Here is a 19309-nt window from a genome sequence, read left to right as displayed (position 1 = left end):
TGATCAACTTTATCCAGATCCAAATTTGGTAACTAATCTATTATTCTCATTGAATTATTTCGAGCAGTGGGCACCAGAAATATATTGGATGGACACTATGCCTTTGGGAATTGTCATCGCATCAAGGTACAATCTTGTACTTCATACATTTGGTGAGAATATTGGGAGTTGTTTTACTCGCTTGCCATTAAGAACTCCTCCAGTTCCAAACCAAGAGCGTCGAGAAATAGCTATTGCTCATATTGGCAATTACTTCGTACAAATTTTCTTATATCCTCATTATCCTGTACCACCCATTCCAACTTGGTGGTGACAACATTCATCGTATGAAGCTAAAGGATGGGTCACTCGTTACAGGATGCACGCTCATTTGTGGTACGAAGTAATAGGTGCACCACCACCAAATGCATCGGGAGCAGAATTTGGAGGCAATATTGATTAAGATTTCTATTTTTATATGTTTTTATGTTTTTTTTGTATTATTACATGTACTCTTCATTTGGAAAAAATATATTTGTTCCTAAGTTATGAATGTGTTCATTATTAATTGGTAGTATTTTTTTTAGTTTTAAATATAAACTAAAAATAAATAAAAGATTATAAACATATAAAAAAATTATTGAAAAAAATAAAACTGAAAAAAATTTGATAAAGAAATTGATTAAAAAAATTAATAAAAAATTAAAATTTAAAAAAATCAATTGAAAAAATATAAGTATTATGAAAAAAATAATAAATTAAATTATTTAAAAAATAAAAATAAATAAAATTTATATAAAATTGAAAAATAAAGTATTGATAAAAAATAATAAATTAAATTAATTAAAAAAATAAAAACTAAATAAAATTTATATAAAATTGAAAAATAAAGTATTGATAAAAAATAATAAATTAAATTAATTAAAAAAATAAAAACTAAATAAAATTTATATAAAATTAAAAAATAAAGTATTGATAAAAAATAATAAATTAAATTAATTTAAAAAGTAAAATTAAATAAAATTAAAAATATAATTGTATGAGAGTTATTTTTAAATAAAATTAATTAAAAAATTAAAATAAAATCAGAATTAAATGAAATTAAAAAAAAATAAAAAATCAAAAAGGGGAGGTGGAGGGGTACATGCGACTTTTGGCTGGGAGAGAGAGGGGAGGTGGGTTGACCGGGGGGTGGGAAAAGCAGCCCTCGAGAAAAAAACAGGTGCTTTTTTCTTTACTCGCCATCGCTAATCGCTATCGCCATCGGCATCGCCATCGCCACTGCACAGTGCTACCAGAAGAAGCAGGCCAATGCCCCAGCAGCGCCATAAATAAAATATAAAAAAATCCGAACTTTTCCTCCAAAACAGTTTGTTTTATCGCTTTGATATTATTTTGCAAAGGAAAGGCATACGGTAGGGGGAAAAGGCAGCAACACATCGCCGCAAGTCCCCAGCTTTCGAAGTTTAAACGCGCCGCTCCGACCGCAAAGCCGCTGGCCGAGTAAATCCAGCACGCATCCAGAGGCAAAACGTCTCCTTTCGCCCCTTTTCTCCTTATTCGTCGTCGTCGTCACTGCCTGTGCCCATTGCTATGTCCGCGGAGTGGCACGAAGAGCGGAGAACGGGGTTAGCCGCTTCTGCGCTGGCGACGAGGACTTGAGGCGAACCGATGCCTCCCCTGCTGCCTACGTGAAGGAAGAGGGGTGATCGCGGGAAATTCCAAGGCGGTGAGCGCGTGTGCTGCAGAAAGATTTTATTTTTAGGGTCTTTTTTTTTGTGAGGGCGAATGGAGATGGTTGTAAGCGGAAAGGAATCACGAAAGGGGCGTCAGGCTGAGATGATGATGGATGCTGGGAAGTACGTGAGGTACACGCCGGAGCAACTGGAGGCGCTTGAGAGGGTCTATAGCGAGTGCCCGAAGCCGAGCTCCCTCAGGCGGCAGCAGCTCATACGGGAGTGCACCATCCTCTCCAACATCGAACCGAAGCAGATCAAGATCTGGTTCCAGAACAGAAGGTAAACGACGAGCGAGAAACAAAATTGTCAGACTGTTTATGTCTATATCGCTCTTAATAGCTCGGAAATAGTTCTTTGGTGTTCTTCCTTTCTCTGCCACTCTAGTTGGGCTCTTGAGCTAAATCACTGTTACATTTATGTCGAATTTTGTTGATCTTAAATTGTGAAAATAATTTTACTTGATGGTGTATGCTAAGTGGCCGCTTTATTTAGCTGTTCCATTTCTGAGCAATTTTGGCTTCTTTTCTTCTCATACTCTCACCCATCAGAAGCCTGAGGATATTGAATCTTGTTCATTAATGGGGAAATTTTCTGATGTAGTTCTGCTGCTGATAAAAATCTACTTCGTTAAGATGACCTTGGACTAGTCCTTTTTTTTCTTTTGTATTTTGGCTAATTAAATTATTTCTTTAAATATAGTTTAAGTGTTGCAAATTTGCTGCTTTCTATTTCTTTTTGCCAAGATGTTTTGGAAGGCATCTAAAGATTAGGTCCAAAGGTTTAGTTTTTTCCATAGTAATTAATGCCTGTCAAAGTAGCATGGTGAAGATCTTGATACTCATCGATTGATAAATAAATTCTCGGTGTATTAGTTGTAGGTCCTTGTGTCAAGCTGATTTTAGAGTCTTCAAATAAGTAGTTCCTTTCATCAAGACTGCACCATATATACTTTTAGTATCATCTACATAAATTGTTACAGAATGCCATTAAGTCTAGACGCTTATGCTGTCAAATTTTTAGCATTCACTCTTTGCTTTATGCTAGATGTCGGGAAAAGCAAAGGAAGGAATCCTTTCGGCTCCAAACAGTTAACCACAAGCTCAGTGCTATGAACAAACTGTTAATGGAAGAAAATGATCGACTTCAAAAACAGGTCTCTGAACTTGTTTATCAGAATGGCTATATGCGCCAACAAGTGCATAATGTATGTATTCTTAAACTAACCTTTATCATAGTTTCTATCTTGCATGAAGTGGTTCTCACAACAAATACAATGTACTTGTTTGAATTAGTTTCATATTTGTGCAATAGTGCAAATCCATTATGAACAATAGTGCAACATTATGAAAGAATTGTCGTGTTCCAATTTCAACTCTTAAGAACTCACTTGCTCTTGTTACCGAACATTCAGGCATCTGTTACCATGACAAACACCAGCTGTGAGTCTGTGATTACGAGCGGTCAGTATAAGCATCAGCAAAGCCTAACAGCTCAGCCTCAAAGAGATACTAATAACCCAACCAGGTAATCATAGCATATTGGTCATGAAAACTCTAGTTTAGTGCCTAGCAGTTTATTGTGTTTGAGGGAATTTCTGTTGTAGTCTTCTTGCAATTGCGGAAGAGACCTTGGCAGAGTTCCTGTCAAAAGCTACTGGAACTGCTGTTAATTGGGTTCAGATGGTTGGGATGAAGGTGACATTTTATGGACTATTGACTACCTGGTTTAGTCCAACTTTGTGTTCAAGTTGTATGATACATAGTTCTTATTATCTATAATAGCCTGGTCCGGATTCCATTGGAATCGTTGCTGTTTCTCACAATTCTGTCGGGGTTGCAGCTCGAGTTTGTGGCCTTGTGAGTCTAGAGCCCACCAGGGTGAGTCATTGCTTACAGAATTCTCATTTTTCTAGTCTGCTTCCGTTTAACACAAATCGTCTGTATTGGGGACCTTAGGTTGCAGATATTCTTAAAGATCGTCCTTCTTGGTATCGTGATTGTCGTAGCCTTGATGTGCTTAGTGTAGTTCCAACCGGTAATGGGGGAAATATTGAGCTTATATACATGCAGGTTCACTCTTTTCGTATCTTCTATACATTTTAATTCTGAGAAGCTAGTACACCTTGATGTTTATTTAATTTGGTTGTATTTTATCGCATATATACAGACATATGCACCTACTACTTTGGCAGTTGCTAGAGATTTTTGGACACTGAGATATACAACAGCCCCTGAAGATGGCAGTCTTGTGGTATGAATTTTGTCATCAATTGGACAAGTGATGGCAACCCGTTTATTGATATTTTGTTTCCAAGTAAGACCATATACATTAGGTTGAAACCTTTCTTCCAGGTAAGTGAGAGGTCATTGACCCCTGCAGATGGTGGTCCAGCTAGGCCACCTGCTCCAAGCTTTGTACGAGGTCAAGTACTTCCCAGTGGCTTTTTGATTCGACCTTGTGAAGGCGGTGCTTCGATGATTCACATCGTAGATCATATTGATTTAGATGTGAGTTTTCATTTTCCTTGTATCTTTGAGGTTTACTACCGATGTTTTTTTATTGGCTATATCTTTTGCGCCCCAGGCATCCAGTGTTCCTGAGGTTCTAAGACCCTTGTACGAATCACCGAAACTTCTGGCACAGAAAATGACCATTTCTGTAAGCCTTATTGTTCATTGGTTAACTGCTCCACTCATGCTTTTTCACTAGTCATACTCCGCATTTACAGGCTCTTCGCAATCTAAGACAAATCTCTTCTGAGGCTGGTGGTGATGTTCGCTGTGGAGGGAATCAGCAACCTTCTGTTTTGAGGATCTTGATGCAGAGATTGAGCAGGTCACGAAATTGATTCCATCTTGCTGTCTCTTCTTTCACAATTTCGATGTATTTAAAACTGAAAGTTCTTGTGTTTGCATTGATATTGCAGAGGTTTCAACGATGCAGTAAATAACTTTGCTGATGATGGTTGGTCTTTACTAGGCAGCGACAGCATTGATGATGTGACTGTTGCTATAGACTCTTCTTCAAATAGAATTCTTGGATCTCATGTTAATTCTTCAGCAATGTTTTTGACCCCGGGAGGTGTTCTCTGTGCAAAAGCATCGATGTTGCTGCAGGTCTAATCTAAAGCATCTGAGAAGCTCTTTTACTCTGTCATTGAATATTGTTTGATAGCAATTGAAATTTTAGAAAACTGGTTTGTTTTTATGAAGAATGTTCCACCTGCAACACAGGTTCAATTTTTGAGGGAGCATAGATCAGAATGGGCCGATAGTGCTGTTGATGCTTATTCTGCTGTATCATCGAGAGGCTGTACCTATTCGATCCCTAGTGTTTGAGCTAATTCTGGTATTTTGGGCCATCAGGCAATACTTCCTCTTGTTCGCACTATCGAACGTGAAGAGGTAATCTTTTTTTCCTTTTGTTTGGTGATTGCTTACACGGATGTCATATCTTTATGCTCTTCGTAACTGCAGTCGTTGGAGGTGGTCAAGCTCGAGGGCCTTTGTTTCAACCAAAATGCCAATTTGTCAGGGGATATGACCTTGTTACAGGTTTGTCTTGTCGAAGTTGTCTTACTCTAGAATTGATCGGTGAATGGTTTATGTTTTCTGTATTGCAGCTTTGCAGTGGAATTGACGAGAATGCTATCGGTGCCTGTGCTCAGCTTGTTTTTGCACCCATTGATGAATCTTTTACCGACAATATTCCTCTGCTGCCATCAGGCTTCCGTGTTATTCCACTGGAACCTAAATCAGTTGAGTATCTTGAAGTGAAGCTGATATTGATGTATTCCTAATTGATTCTCCTGTCGGTGTTGATAATTCTTTTAATGATTTTACAATCACCCAATTCGTGTGACATGGCTTGTATAACTAGTGTAGGATTCTTCTGCTCCTTCACGAACTCTCGATTTAGCATCCACACTAGAGACTGGTTCCGGTGCTGCTGCATACTCCATTAACGAGACTGCTTCAGCTGCGTATAACTTGCGATCGGTCCTCACGATAGCCTTCCAGTTTACATATGAGAATCACCTTCGAGATGATGTAGCTGTGATGGCTGGGCAATATGTTAGAAGTGTGGTTGCCTCAGTGCAGAGAGTTGCTATGGCTATTTCTCCGACACTAGGCCTTCCGATTGGATCTAAAAATCTTCCACCTGGCTCTCCTGAAGCTCACACTCTAGCACAATGGATTTTCCGAAGTTACAGGTAATCTGGTAGCTGCCTGTTAAAGTAGTTTCTTTTCAGTGTCTATTAAGATAAGCATTTAGTATAAAATAACCGAGCAATACACTTTAAGGCTTTCTTGCTTTCCTTCATTGATCGCCTAGATGAATCTTCTTACTGGCTTAAAATTTGTGTTCTAGGGCACAAACTGGAGTTGAACTCCTTCAAATAAACTCGCAAGCTAATGATCCCTTGTTGAAAGTGCTTTGGCACTGTTCGGATGCGATCATGTGTTGTTCTTTAAAGGTAAGTTTATTTTCTTTTGAGCCCAAATCCTCTGTCCCGAGATTCCCGTGTCCCCATGCCCCCTCGTTGATCGGACGAATTATATCACATCTCAAGGATGCAGTGCACATCACGAGGTTGTAATGACCGTCTGATCGACAAGGGGACATGGGGACACGGGAATCTCGGGACAGAGGATCTGAACTCTTTTCTTTTCTCCTTACATACGAAGAGTTTCTACGTATAGCTGCTACTATATTCTTGTGTTATTGCATTTGATGTATGTGTATTTATAAATTTTGATGGGTATGTCTAATTCTGTATTGCCCCTAAATGTACCAATACTTTTGCAAACAACATTGTTCGATTAGTGCGTGACAAAAATTGGTCCTTATCATTTATAAATTGTTTTGTACAAGGTTTAAAATTTTGATCCGTGTTGAGGTTTCGATTTTGGATCGGAATGATACAGTTTTGGTACCGTATCGTGTCGTGTCGATATAATTTCGGTATTTTGTAAATATAAAATATATTAATTAAAAAATGAAATATTTAACATAAATATTTAAAAAATAAATAATATAAAAAATAATTTTTTAAAAAGAAAAAGATATGAAAATAGATAAATAAATAAATAAATATTTTATTATAATTTTTAAATTAAAATAAATAAAATATAAAATTAATTAGATAATTTTATTAGGATTTATTTAATAAAGTCTTTTTAGATTATCTCCATCATATATAGGAGTTGATTAAAATAATTAATCTAAGTTAATTAAAAAAATACGAAATCCGATACCATTCGCGAGCTCGCGCGACTTCGGCACTATCGCGGGGTTGCGCGACCCCCATGCTCACGGGGATTGCGTAACTCCTCCGGCGCGATCACAGTGGTTGTCCGACTCCTCTGCAGCGGTCGCAAGGTCGCACGACGCCTCCGTGGCGGCAGCGGAAGGGTTATGCAATTCCTCCGTTGTTGCGGGGTCTGCTACCCCGCAACGGCCACGGGGTCATGCAACTCTTCTGTTGCGGCCACGGGGTCGTGCAACACATCCAGTTGTTGTGGATCTGGTGTCGGGGGCGTGTTGATGCCGGGGTTGTGCCGGTGCTGGGGTCATGTCGGTGCCGATCACTGGACGGAACGAGATGTTTCGCCCGTCTCGGCATGACACTTTAAACCATGATTTTGTATCGCTACCTAATGACCCACATCACAAACCATGGTCTGAAATGGTGGAAATGTAGCATCATTTGCAGGCCTCACCTGTTTTTACTTTCTCCAACCAAGCTGGTCTTGATATGCTAGAAACCACTCTGGTAGCGCTGCAAGACATTACACTGGAAGCCATCCTTGACGACAGCCGTAAGCTGCTTTGCTTGGAGTTCCCCAAGATCATGCAACAAGTTAGTAATTAACAAGTGAAGTCATTGCTTCCATGTGATCTTATTTCTAGTTTGCTAAAACTTGTTCCATCTTCTCCAAATTGTAGGGCTTTGCTTATCTTCCTACTGGTATCTGCCTGTCAAGCATGGGGAGGCCGGTGTCATATGAACAGGCTGTTGCATGGAAGGTCCTGAATGAACATGGTTCAACCCACTGCCTAGCTTTCATGTTTGTGAATTGGTCGTTCGTCTGAATGCTGAGTTATTCTGGTTTTGTGAACTTGAACAGTTGATGAAACTACAAAGCCATGCATCTGTTTTCGCTTAAGCTGGAATTTACGAACTGTGAAATATCAATCTGATAGTCCAGTACATCATGTTCTCTCTATTATTTTCAGCTGATGTACTGGCTCACAAAGAACAGTTGCAAATTTGCACTGAAATTTGTTTATAATTTGTTAATCAAACTTCACAAGTGCAATGTGTATACTGTCCTTGTATGATTATTGCTTTATGAAATTGTTATTTTCTTATTATCGTTCTACTGCTTGCTCCTTAAACCTACCAATCTTGTCGACTCCCAAGCCGTGCATACTGCTGTTGGCGATGCCAAAGAGTTGCCTCTATTTGTTCTGTATGTGTGACTTTATATTCTAGTAGGACGATGTTAAGTGTGTATGAACTTGTGTTAAATTCTTTACATCAAGCCATAGTTTATGCAATTTCGTTATCATGAGCATACTTTTCAAGTTTTGCAGCTTGCGATATTACAGGCCTTAGTCGACAAACAAGTGAAAGAAGAAAGGAAACTGAATCACTGAAAAAACAAAAGAACCAGGTTTACTTTCAAATCTGGGTTAAAACTTACAGGAATTACCGTGACTGTAAGAACACACACAAAATATTAGCCAAGCCGATCAAAGAAGCTCAAATTGACGCTTTTCTGATATGTGCTTAAGCTTCTATAGATGATATGGAGAACCAGCATATGGTGTGCTAACTGAAACTACTAAGCAAGCTCGCAAGCTTAGCCCCAGATACTCAAATTGGCTTTGTGAAAGAAAACGGAATGAATAAAACTGCATTTGTGTACATCACCATGGTCCTTGTCTCCATATTGCAGTAAGCATTCAGAAACACTTCAGCATATCACAATCTGTTTCAATGTTGGAAACATAGTTTTTGCGGGTCACATTGTTCCAAGCCAATAATGCTGCCCCGACGGCTGGCTCCACCTGCAGATAAGAACAATGCAATTGAATTCAGTCAGGTAATTAGGTTCTCAAAGGATTTGATGCCATTTTGCAGTAACTGAATTTAAAGTAGAAAGTCGCATGATTATTCTTCGATAGAGGTTTGTGTTATTTGGGATAAGTTGTTACCATGAACAAAGATTGACTCAGACTCTCAGATAGTGATCCTAAGTTCAAAATGACAAACCTTGGGACGAACTGGATGAGCTCCGGGATATATCTTGGTTATGGAATCGATGACTTCTTTCCCGATGTCCCAACTGTCATTTTCTTCCAGAACTCCTCCAACCATGACAAGAGGAAAATAATCTTTTCCATCTGCAATGGAAATTTCATCTCGAGTATAAATGGTATCGTAAAATGCCAAAACCGAAATATCAACCGAAGTAGAAATGTTTGTTTGGCAACGAATGCTTCTTCCCTTTTCCATTTTGTTTCTTTCATAAGGCACTTAGAATAAGCCTAGGTTACTGATGAATTTGATTCTAACAGAGTGAACTAGGAGTTCAACAATGACTATGATGGAATAGGATGACTCGCCCGAAAGATGATTCAACTATTATATGTACCTTGACCACACAATTCAAGCCTCTGCACAACTGCTTTCACGCTAGCACTCAACTCTAGGACTGAATCGTGTAAAATTTTGTTTGCGACTTCATCGCCAGCTTCAGCACAAGATACTACTGCTGGCAAGAGTTTTGCGATACGAGCCCATGAAGGATCTGCATATGTCCACCTGTGTAGCGAACAAATCAATTCAGTAAATGCAAGCTCTTTAAAATACACTTCGAAGGGATTCCCTAAGATGATAAATGAATTCAGTAATCTTTTATTGATGGTTTTAACATTCGACTTGAATTATCTGCTAAAGAAAGACTGAAACATATCTAATTCAATAAAAAAAAAGGCTCAAAGTGGAAGCTAAACTGAGCATAGAATGGTAATGCAATGCTTTTGGTCGAGATTCATATGCAATAAGGAAGTCGATAGGAAGTGAAGAGTACCCAATTAGTTCATCTGGCGAAGAAAGACGAACCATGTTGAGAATCTCGTATGTAAGTAGCGTTTGAGGGCCACGACCATCATGAGCCCTCATTATGGCTGTCAATGCTCGAGCAGAAATGCCATAGCCACTGTGTAGTTAAGTCAGACAATCACTATAACTTCAATAACAAACTATAACATAAGATAAAATAAAATCATTGCATAATAAGAAATACACTGGAGAGAATAATCTGGATTGACTCATTCATGACTGACTTGAAACAACTATCTATTTAATCTTCCATTCAAGTACCGCATCCCTAAATGGTTATTTAATAGTGTCATTCGACCTTGTCTGTGCATAAATTATACCAGTTTGTCCTTTTAACGAACATACAATCTTCTTGACATCATTGATTCAACAAGTTATTTATCATCCAAGAAAAGGTTCCTTTTTGTCGTACCATTATGTTATGTCTGTGCAAATCATACTCCTTTTGTCCCTCATTATGGTCAAGTTGGCAGGTTTAAGAGTACATCGAATTTTGTCAGCATAACAAGGGTCATAGTTTTCATTGTGCAACGATGAGAACTAAGTGTAGAAGGGCAACAACATTAATCTTATATCAGATGAACTCACCTTCCCCAATCTCCCAAAATAGGTCCAGCTCCTGCAGCTCGGGCTTCTCTGCCATCTTCAGTGAAGCCATAAGCAATAGTACCAGTGCCGGCAATCAGTACACATCCATGGAGTTTGCCCATAGTTCCACTGGCCAACGCCGCAACAGCATCATTTTCTACAAATATCTTGACATGGTCTGGGAAAATATTTCTGAACCAAGAGGAAGAGTGTATCGGTGTCATTCATCAACAGACTGTAAAAAGATTTCGGAATAGTATGTGTAGTAAATGTCTACCAAGTGATAAGAATTCGATCTGCAAATATAAATTTATCCTAAACTACGTTGCTCAAGAAACCAGAATCATCAATATAAGCCATGATGCTTAACTTTGTCCAATAGGAAGTATATTTGTAAACAACCACAATAATGCACCATTGAAATTTATGTGAATCTGGAAAGTAATAAATGAGAAAGGAACTTTCACCTTTCATTTCTTTTTTTTTTAAGCAAATACATGCACCTAAATGCTAACGAAATCAACTGAAGTGTGATAAATGTTCATCTTAATAAATATAATATCAAAATGGATATATCTTATAATACTGATTAGCAATAACAATTATCAATTAGGAGGCAAAAGGTTTTCTTAATTTATACTGAATAAAGTAGATTTTGATCTGTTAAAGTACTTCACTATTGACCCTTCCTCACACTCATGGGAGTTAAAACTATGTTATTTGTGTATGAAAATAGCAAGTATACCATCACTTAGTAAGGAAGTATCATTAAAACAAGAAAGCCAACTAGAGGACAAGACAAAAACATTATGGCAATGTGATTTTGCAGAAAGCCTATTCTGTACAGAAGATTAAGAAGAATACAAGTTATTTGAAAAAAAAAACAGATTTTGATGCCAGTATGCAACATAGTGTGCAAGTCTGTTCAGGCCACTATTATCAGTTTAAAAGAATGATTCAGAAGAAAAAGGAAATCCTCTAGCAGTACTTAGTAAGACCTACTGATCCGATTTCATGCATATTAGAGTAAATGACTATTTACCTGAGCCAGTAGTGTGTTCTTTCTTGATCACTAGGATGATTGACACCGGCTAAGGCTAAACAAACAGCCCGAACTGCAGAACGATTGGAACCTGCCTTCCAAAGGGCTTCAGCCATAACCTTCTCTATGGTTTCTCTAGCAGTGGTTTCTATAAGATTCCACAAAAGAAGGATCCATTAAAGAGTAAAAAAAAAGGTTGTTAAAGCTAAGGTCGTGGATAAAAGCAAGTAAATTGTCTCATTCCATACAAACTCATCTCTACTAAATTACTACTTTGAACTAGGAATTGATCAAACAAATCACAATTGCAATTTAAAATAGTGACATTAACTCCTAAAAATAGAGCCCAAGAATCCATATTCATCTGCATCAAAACATTCACTAAAAGATTGAAGAAAGCAGATTATTGTAAAATGGTCAAGCTACAAATCATTTCAAGCCCCTAAAATTGTCACTTTGAAGTTTTTCTTTGGAATAGGGTTTCTAAAGCTTCAGTTGAATCCGCTGTGTGACTAAGTCGGGAGTGCATTGCAACTATGAATAACTATTTAGTTAACTAACAGCTCGTCAATCCAAAGAAGGCGGCACCTTTCGACGCCAGAGAGTACCTCCGACGGAGTTATGGTTGGAGCATCCGGAGACGGCGCGGGAGAGGACGGGGAGCGGGGCATCGAGGCGGCAGGCGAAAGAAGGCATGGCGGCGGATATGCAGACGCAGACGGTGTCGGAGGCGCTGCCGTCGAGGCCGAGGATGACGTCGGCGCTGCCGCTGCTCGCCGGAGAAGCCATCTCGAAATCCCACACCTCGCTGCTCCTGTATCTCTTCATCGTCAGCCTCTCAAAATCAAGCTGCAGGGCAGCCACGAGTTCTTAATTTACAGGCAGTTCTGCTTCTTCCTCCTCCTCCAAAACCTCTTCTTGCGGTAATGCCAACGCTGGCACTGGCAGAGCCGCCTGAGAAAACCTCCATTTTTATACTGAGCTCGTCGATTAGGGACGACGAAAACAGCCAAGAAGGAAAGGAATGACAGCTATCGACAAATTTTACCAAAAAAGAGTTGCGTTTCTTCTTCCTCCTCCCTCCATTGGCAATTTTTAGCTTGCAATTTAGCCAATCAGCCCTCCGCTTTCACCAAAATACAAATCCCCGAAGATCACTGCAATTAGACGTCTATATTTTTTAATATTACATGTAGCCATCTTAAAATGGGACTCAAAACCAGTCGAATGATGCACGGTTATGGATCAAATGTCGTGCACAACCAGTAATTGCACCAGGCTGTGTGCTCAAGTCTATTTTAGATATACCAAGAAAATTAAAAATATCATTTTAAATTCTTTTAATAATTTTATAATTTTTTAAATTGACTCCTATAACTCATGGACTAAGTCTCTAATACGATTTTTTTAATAGTTTGCGTGTATCCAGTTTACGCCGATTGAGAGGTGACTGATCAACTCTACAAACCATAATACCACCTATTGTGTCCATGTCAAATATGATCTAAATTGAGTCATAGCCGGTCCAATTTACTTTAGTTCAACTTTGATGTTTTTTTTTCAATTAAAACCTTTTGAAAAAATAGAAAGTTGCCGGCTCTATTTATCATGAAAACTTTTTGCTTAGTTTATCCATGCAAGATAACAACAAGTTTACATGAACATTTTTTATTATAATAATAATAATAATAATATCACATTATCTATCACAATTTTATCAAAAAACAATTAATTTTTTTAAATATCAATCTTTCCTCTTTATTTTAAAGGGAACAAATGATAGATAAGTGTCATTCCCATATTTTTTTAAAAGATAAATAAAATATGAAAAGGTTCTTCCTTGCCATTAGGCATTTGTCTCATCCACATAATCCTCTTTCTTCCTTCTTTCATTTATATTTATTATTATTATATTTTTTTTTAATACAAATGGTGAATTCTTTATCTCTTTTTGATTATTTATTTTTTTATAAGTTGGCAAGTGCGATAGTGCCATTTGTCGCACCATTAAGAAAGAACCCCAAATGACAAGCCTAATGAAAACAAGAAGTAGAGGACAAAATATTTAACTGCCACTATTAATAAATTTAATTACTAGTCTCCATTCATGCCAAAGTTCTTTAATTACTTTTTGTGTTTTTATTTTGTTCTTAAAATGCCCTTGTTTTAGTATTAAATAGAGTGCATTTTAATAATAATGCAGAAAAAATACTTTTTGCATTAATGAAATTTGAAATTTAAGTATTTTTTCTGCATTAATTTTTAAAATCTATTACTGAATTGTAAAATACATATTTTTAAAAAAATTATTAAAAACACTATAGAATACTTTTAGTTAAAATTGCTACAGTCATTTTTACTAAATTTTAAATCTAAAAAAATAATTATGTTTTAGAAGTCTATCAGAGTCTACTAAATAATATATTTCAGGATTGCGATGCAACGATAAAATATTTTTATAATTAATCAGATATCCATGAGTTGATTTTTAACAGTAATATATTACGGATTGATTTTCTTTAGTAAGAAAATAACCTTAGAATACTAGTTACGCAGTGATAAATTGTTCGTACCTTTAAATTTTGAAAATTTTTATAGAATTAAATTAGTCATCTGCAGGATTTATCGTTATCGGATTCGAAGCTGATATGGGATTACATACAAAAATAATTCAGAACGATTTGAATTAAAATTGGTAAATTTAAATCTGAATAAATAAATATACTCTAGAAAACTATTAACCTCCATCTATAGATATATTTAAAATAATTAAACATGTCCTCAGACTATAGTGTCATATTAGAATATTTAAATTATCATTCATATATTCATGATTCATATCCTAGCTAGTGGTCAGTGAAAAATTATTCTGATGGCTGATAAAAAACTTCTATGGAATCAGATTGATCATCCTAGGATTCTCGATTTATCTGGTAGCCGATGAAAAATTATCCTAATGATTAATGAAAAATTTCTTTAGAATCAGATCAATCATGAGGTTAATTCAGATGACCATTTTTTTAAAACAATTACAATTTTAAATTAACAAATTTTAAGTTACTACCTAACTACAAGGTTATTAAGGTCCACTCATATTTTCAAAATAATTAAACAAATTAAAAATAAAACATGTAATAATTTTGATGAAAAATTACTATATAATTATTTTTTACTTAAAATTTAAATTTGAATATATAAATACACTCTAAAAATTAATTAAATTAATTTATTTTTTTTAAAACCCCCCTCATTATTTAATACGTCCAATCCTTAATGGCGACGTTACATTTATCCTCAACAGCTAATTCATCTAGAGGATTTATCAGTTTCCTCATGCCAAAGCAACGACAAAACGAGTGAAGTATTCCTTTTGATGATCAGAAAGTGGATTTACCAGGCTTGTCTTTGATTTCGTTAGAACATCTATATTAGTTATTCTATCTTAAGATCTTACTCTAAATTTTAAATAAAATAATTAAAAAAAATTATATTAATTATCCTATACATTTCTTAAATTTTATATTTATAAATAGTATTTATCTAAATTTATGAAATATATTTTATTCCCTAAATAGTATTATATAGGAGAGAGAGAAAAAAATAAGAAAATTGATATATATGATATAGTAAAAAATAAATATTTAAATTTAATAAAATAATTTTTTATCTTAAATTATCTATTTTAGATAAAGAAATTGATATGAGTACGTTCTCATTAGGTTTTCCATCCTCTTGAATAAACAAAGGCTCGAGCTTTATTTGTTTCTTGCTTTATCAGTGGCATTTTTCTAAAGATTCTTGTGAAGTTTTGACTTTTACTCGAATGCTTGGATAATCTGTGAAGTTTATGTACTTTTTTTGTTTCCTTCCTTGCAGATGCTCTCGGGACGAGCAAACGAGAAATGGGAGTTGCGAGACGAGGTAGGAACCTCAGCTGATGATAGAGAACGAGTACTGATTTTCTACTAAGAAAAAAAAAACACAGTTTTGAACTTGTTTACTAGATTTTCCAATCAGGTTGGGAACCATGGTTGGGAATCATCCTCAATTGATCATTGATTTGCGGTAGGCGATTCAAGTTTCAGACAAATGATCATTGGCAAAAAGGTTGAACCGTCACCCTAGTCCCGGCCTCACAAGATTCCAGAGGAAGTAAATCACGATTAATACTCGGCAAGATAGGTGATTGGAGGTTGAAAGAATTTTTGGCGCAGCAGACCAGAGTTTTTATCCCCGAGTACAACTGGTGACCTTCGACCCCACGATTTCATTGACAAGTTACAGACACCTAACCAGTTGATCCAGCCCGTGGGGACTTCAGACAAATGATCATTGATTTGCCTGATGATAGGAATCGAAAGCTACGTATGATCTTTAGAAAGTGAACCATGGTTGGGAATCATCCTCAATTGGAGTGACTATTAAAAAAAGTGGTGATTTGCACGACACCCTTATTAACCTACTTACTTCCTTCCCAGTAAACACAGGAATGCTTTGTGTTTAAAACAAATCTATCTTCAATTATGGCAATCACCACAATTGAATCGTATGATATACCGAACAAAAGGATGCTAAATCACCTAGGATATATTGAATCCCCCATGGTGTTGAGGTGTAGTGTTCATTCTTGATTCTTCCGTCTTCACCACCTAGTAATGCTTCTTTATTTGTGCTAAATTTCAGTAGAATTGGATCAGTCATCCTAAACTAGTCAATGAGGCTAACTGAGTTTATTATTTTTATTTGTGCTAGATTTTCCACTATTGACCTCTTGAACAATTTGCCGGAGATTTTAGGAAATTAACTAAATTGAAATTACACCAAATCAAATTCAACTTATCTGTCGAGATAAACTGAGCAAATAATCTCAGGCTGCCAGCAGAGGCTGGTTTCTGCCAAGTGTCGAGTGCAAACTACAAAGCGAGCGAGTGCAGAGCGGGCAAGGGGCAGAGCGGAAGAACGACCGAGTGCAGAGCGGCTGAGTGGTAGAGCAACCGAGCAGCAAAGCAGTCGAGCGATAGAGCAGCTGAGCAGTAGAGCGGCAAAGCGGCAGAGCGATAGAGCGGTCGAGTGTAGAGCGGCATAGGGGCAAATCGGCAAAGCGGCCGAGCGACCAAGCGGCCGAGTGGCTGAGCAACCGAGTGGCCGAGCAATTGAGCAACAGAGAAGCCAAGTGACAGAGCAGCAGAGCAGGAGCGCTAGAGCGGCCAGTGGCAGAGTTGCAGAGCAACCAAACGGCCGAGCGACAAAGCAGTCGAGCGATAGAGCAATAGAGCAGCCGAGCCACAGAGTAGCCAAGCGGTTCAGTGGCAGAGCAATACAGCAGCAGAGCAACAGAGGAACCAAGCGGTTGAGTGGTAGAGCAGGAGAGCGACCAAGTAGTAGAGTGACTGAGCAGCAGAGCAATAGAGCGGCCAGAGTGGCCGAGCGACAGAGCGGCCAAGCGATAGAGTAGCCAAGCGATCAAGCGGCAGAGCAGTAGAGCAGCCAAGCTACAGAGCAGCCTAGTGGTCGAGCGACTGAGTAGCAGAGCGGTCGAGCAAGCAGCAAAGCAACCAAGTATTCTGGGACCTGCAATGGACGTAGTTTCCTTGAAACATATTCGCCCCACCTCTGGCTGTGCTTAGAGGTTTTCCTCGAGTCGTCTGTTTTCTAGGATATAATGGTTAACCTTGATATACACCAAGCATTGGTAGTCACGATGAACTGAGAGATACTTTACTACTACCATGAGCACCGAGTAAGAGATGCACGACAAAGAAGAGAGAGGGGGAACATAGGTGGAGAGCTTCAACTTTCTTTTTCATGTCTCCCCTACTCAAGACCATGGGCTCTCTTTATACAAGAGCATCATCCCTCATCTAGATTGAATGTCGAATAATGACCATTCAATGTCCAAGGATTAATGATAGTCGTCTGCCATCAATGGTCGATCATTACTATCCGGGAGGTTACGAAATCACCATTAATAGTGGTTAATTGCTTCCGTTACCTTCTTGAGCAGCAAATAAAATGAATCTATATGGACAAATGTTGGTTGTTCCACTTGAGTAAATTTTATCCCAACCAGTCCAACATTCAGTGCGTGCAAGTTATGCTCGCACACAAGTCAAGTTGGTTTAGTGCAATCCGGGCCTTGAATTTGTGACCCCCTGCGCACCCACGCATGAGAGTCAGTCTCTCCCCATGTAGTTGTTCACATCATCAATGCATGTGAATTAATATAAACCAACCAATATACCTTGAAACTCCCAATGTGGGGACTAAAGTCTCATTGACAAATGAGCTTCTTGTTGGAGCAATCTGGGTAGCCTAGATTTTGATATTTGGACAAAGGTTTAAGTTAGGTTTATTGTTGTATTTGATATACATTATGAATGTACAGGATACAGGTACAACAAGGAAAGTCCATGGGTGATCTTAGCAAAGGAGGAAAGTCCAAGAGTGAGTCTTGGTAGTATAAGTCCAAGTATTTAGTCTTGGCAATGTAAGTCCAAGTATGTAGTCTTGGCAATGTAAGTCCAAGTGTGACTTGACAAAGGATGAAGTCCCGAATCATGGCTCTTGGTAGTGAAGACCCGACAATGATGACAAGGCTAATGGAAGCTCCAGAAAGCAAGACGTAAAGGATAGGGAGACATCTGAGGGATGCAAGGCTGATGGAGGAGACTAGAAGGTTAGGTCTAGATTGTGCAGCCAAGGACGAGTGCATGAGACACTGTACTCAGGGGTAAAACTGCAGTGTGCACTGTAGCAATACTGTAGCGTTACTGTAGCAGTATTGTAGTGTTACTGTAGCAGTCGACTAGTGTTTTCATCAGTCGACTGGTAGTCGACCGTTGGCTTGTAACGGTCAAATTTTACTTAGGATCAATTGACTGGTGATTGTACCAGTCGACTGGTGGCGGGAAACACAACTAGGTGTTTTCTCCTAAGCTCTATTTAAGAGAGATCGGGGTGCTTGACCATGGTTGACGAAAGTAGAGGTTGTTAACCCCTATTAGAGTCTGCAAAGTGCTCTTGTGTGCCTACAATGCTTGTGCGAGTTTGTGGCGAGGTTTCTCCACCCACAAGGAGCTACTCGAGTTAGCCGGAGGTTTTTTGGGGAGTCATCCACCGACGGATCGGGATCATCCACCTTATGGACAGCTGTGGAGTAGGAGCTTCATCTCCGAACCACGTTAAACAACGTATTAGGTGAGACGCTATTCACCCCCCCTCTAGCAGGCATCAAGGTCCCTACACTTCTTTTCCATTCACATTTCTAACAATTCCCCACATGAATGGGAATAGAGTATGTGATAGCATTTAGAAATTGAATTTAGTATAGGACAGATTGGTTTTACCCTTTGAACCTTCCCTCATGAAGATCTGTTTGCTTACTAGCTGACAGTAGACACGATATCCTTGAACTGTCTTATCGTCTGTGTAAGCATTGACATATCTCATCCTGGACTCTCCCTGATACAACTTAGTTCTCGTGAGTATATTCATTCTTAGTCATGAACATGATTGGTTCTATGAGAAGCTGTAAGAATTATGCCTCTAATTCTCTTCAAAGTGACCCCACTTCTTTTTCACATAGATAATCTCTTAAGAGTATTCCACATTACTCTACTGGATCATTAAAAAGTCATGTGCGTTAACCTCTATCCTTTATTGATTTATTGGTTCATTTCTCACAGTGAGCAACTTTGTCGGTACAATTAGGTTATCCCTTTCAATATAGTTTTTGGGATCTCCAGTCTGCATAAGTTGGGTTTCCTTTCCACCAACATTTCTCATTGGCATTAAGCCCTTCCCTTGTGATGAGCTTGCAACTAACTC

The 19309-nt window shown here is 38.0% G+C and overlaps 1 protein-coding gene and 1 pseudogene across 1 annotated transcript; one reads left to right on the top strand and one right to left on the bottom strand.

Moving 5' to 3' along the window:
• The first annotated feature begins 1337 nt into the window (after positions 1-1337).
• On the top strand, positions 1338-8096 carry LOC122023520 (annotated as a pseudogene).
• A 303-nt stretch (positions 8097-8399) lies between these two features.
• LOC122024376 (N-acetyl-D-glucosamine kinase-like) lies at positions 8400-12529 on the bottom strand. Its single transcript, XM_042582994.1, has 7 exons — positions 12091-12529; positions 11483-11630; positions 10441-10632; positions 9821-9949; positions 9383-9552; positions 9001-9131; positions 8400-8795 (listed from the first exon to the last, which is right to left on the bottom strand). The coding sequence occupies exons 1-7, from the start codon at positions 12308-12310 to the stop codon at positions 8691-8693; spliced, it is 1095 nt and encodes a 364-aa protein (XP_042438928.1). The 5' UTR covers positions 12311-12529; the 3' UTR covers positions 8400-8690.
• Positions 12530-19309: the final 6780 nt, after the last annotated feature.

This window comes from Zingiber officinale, chromosome 9B, assembly GCF_018446385.1.
Source record: "Zingiber officinale cultivar Zhangliang chromosome 9B, Zo_v1.1, whole genome shotgun sequence".
Classification (NCBI taxonomy): domain Eukaryota; kingdom Viridiplantae; phylum Streptophyta; class Magnoliopsida; order Zingiberales; family Zingiberaceae; genus Zingiber; species Zingiber officinale.
This window is presented reverse-complemented; position numbering and strand designations above follow the sequence as displayed.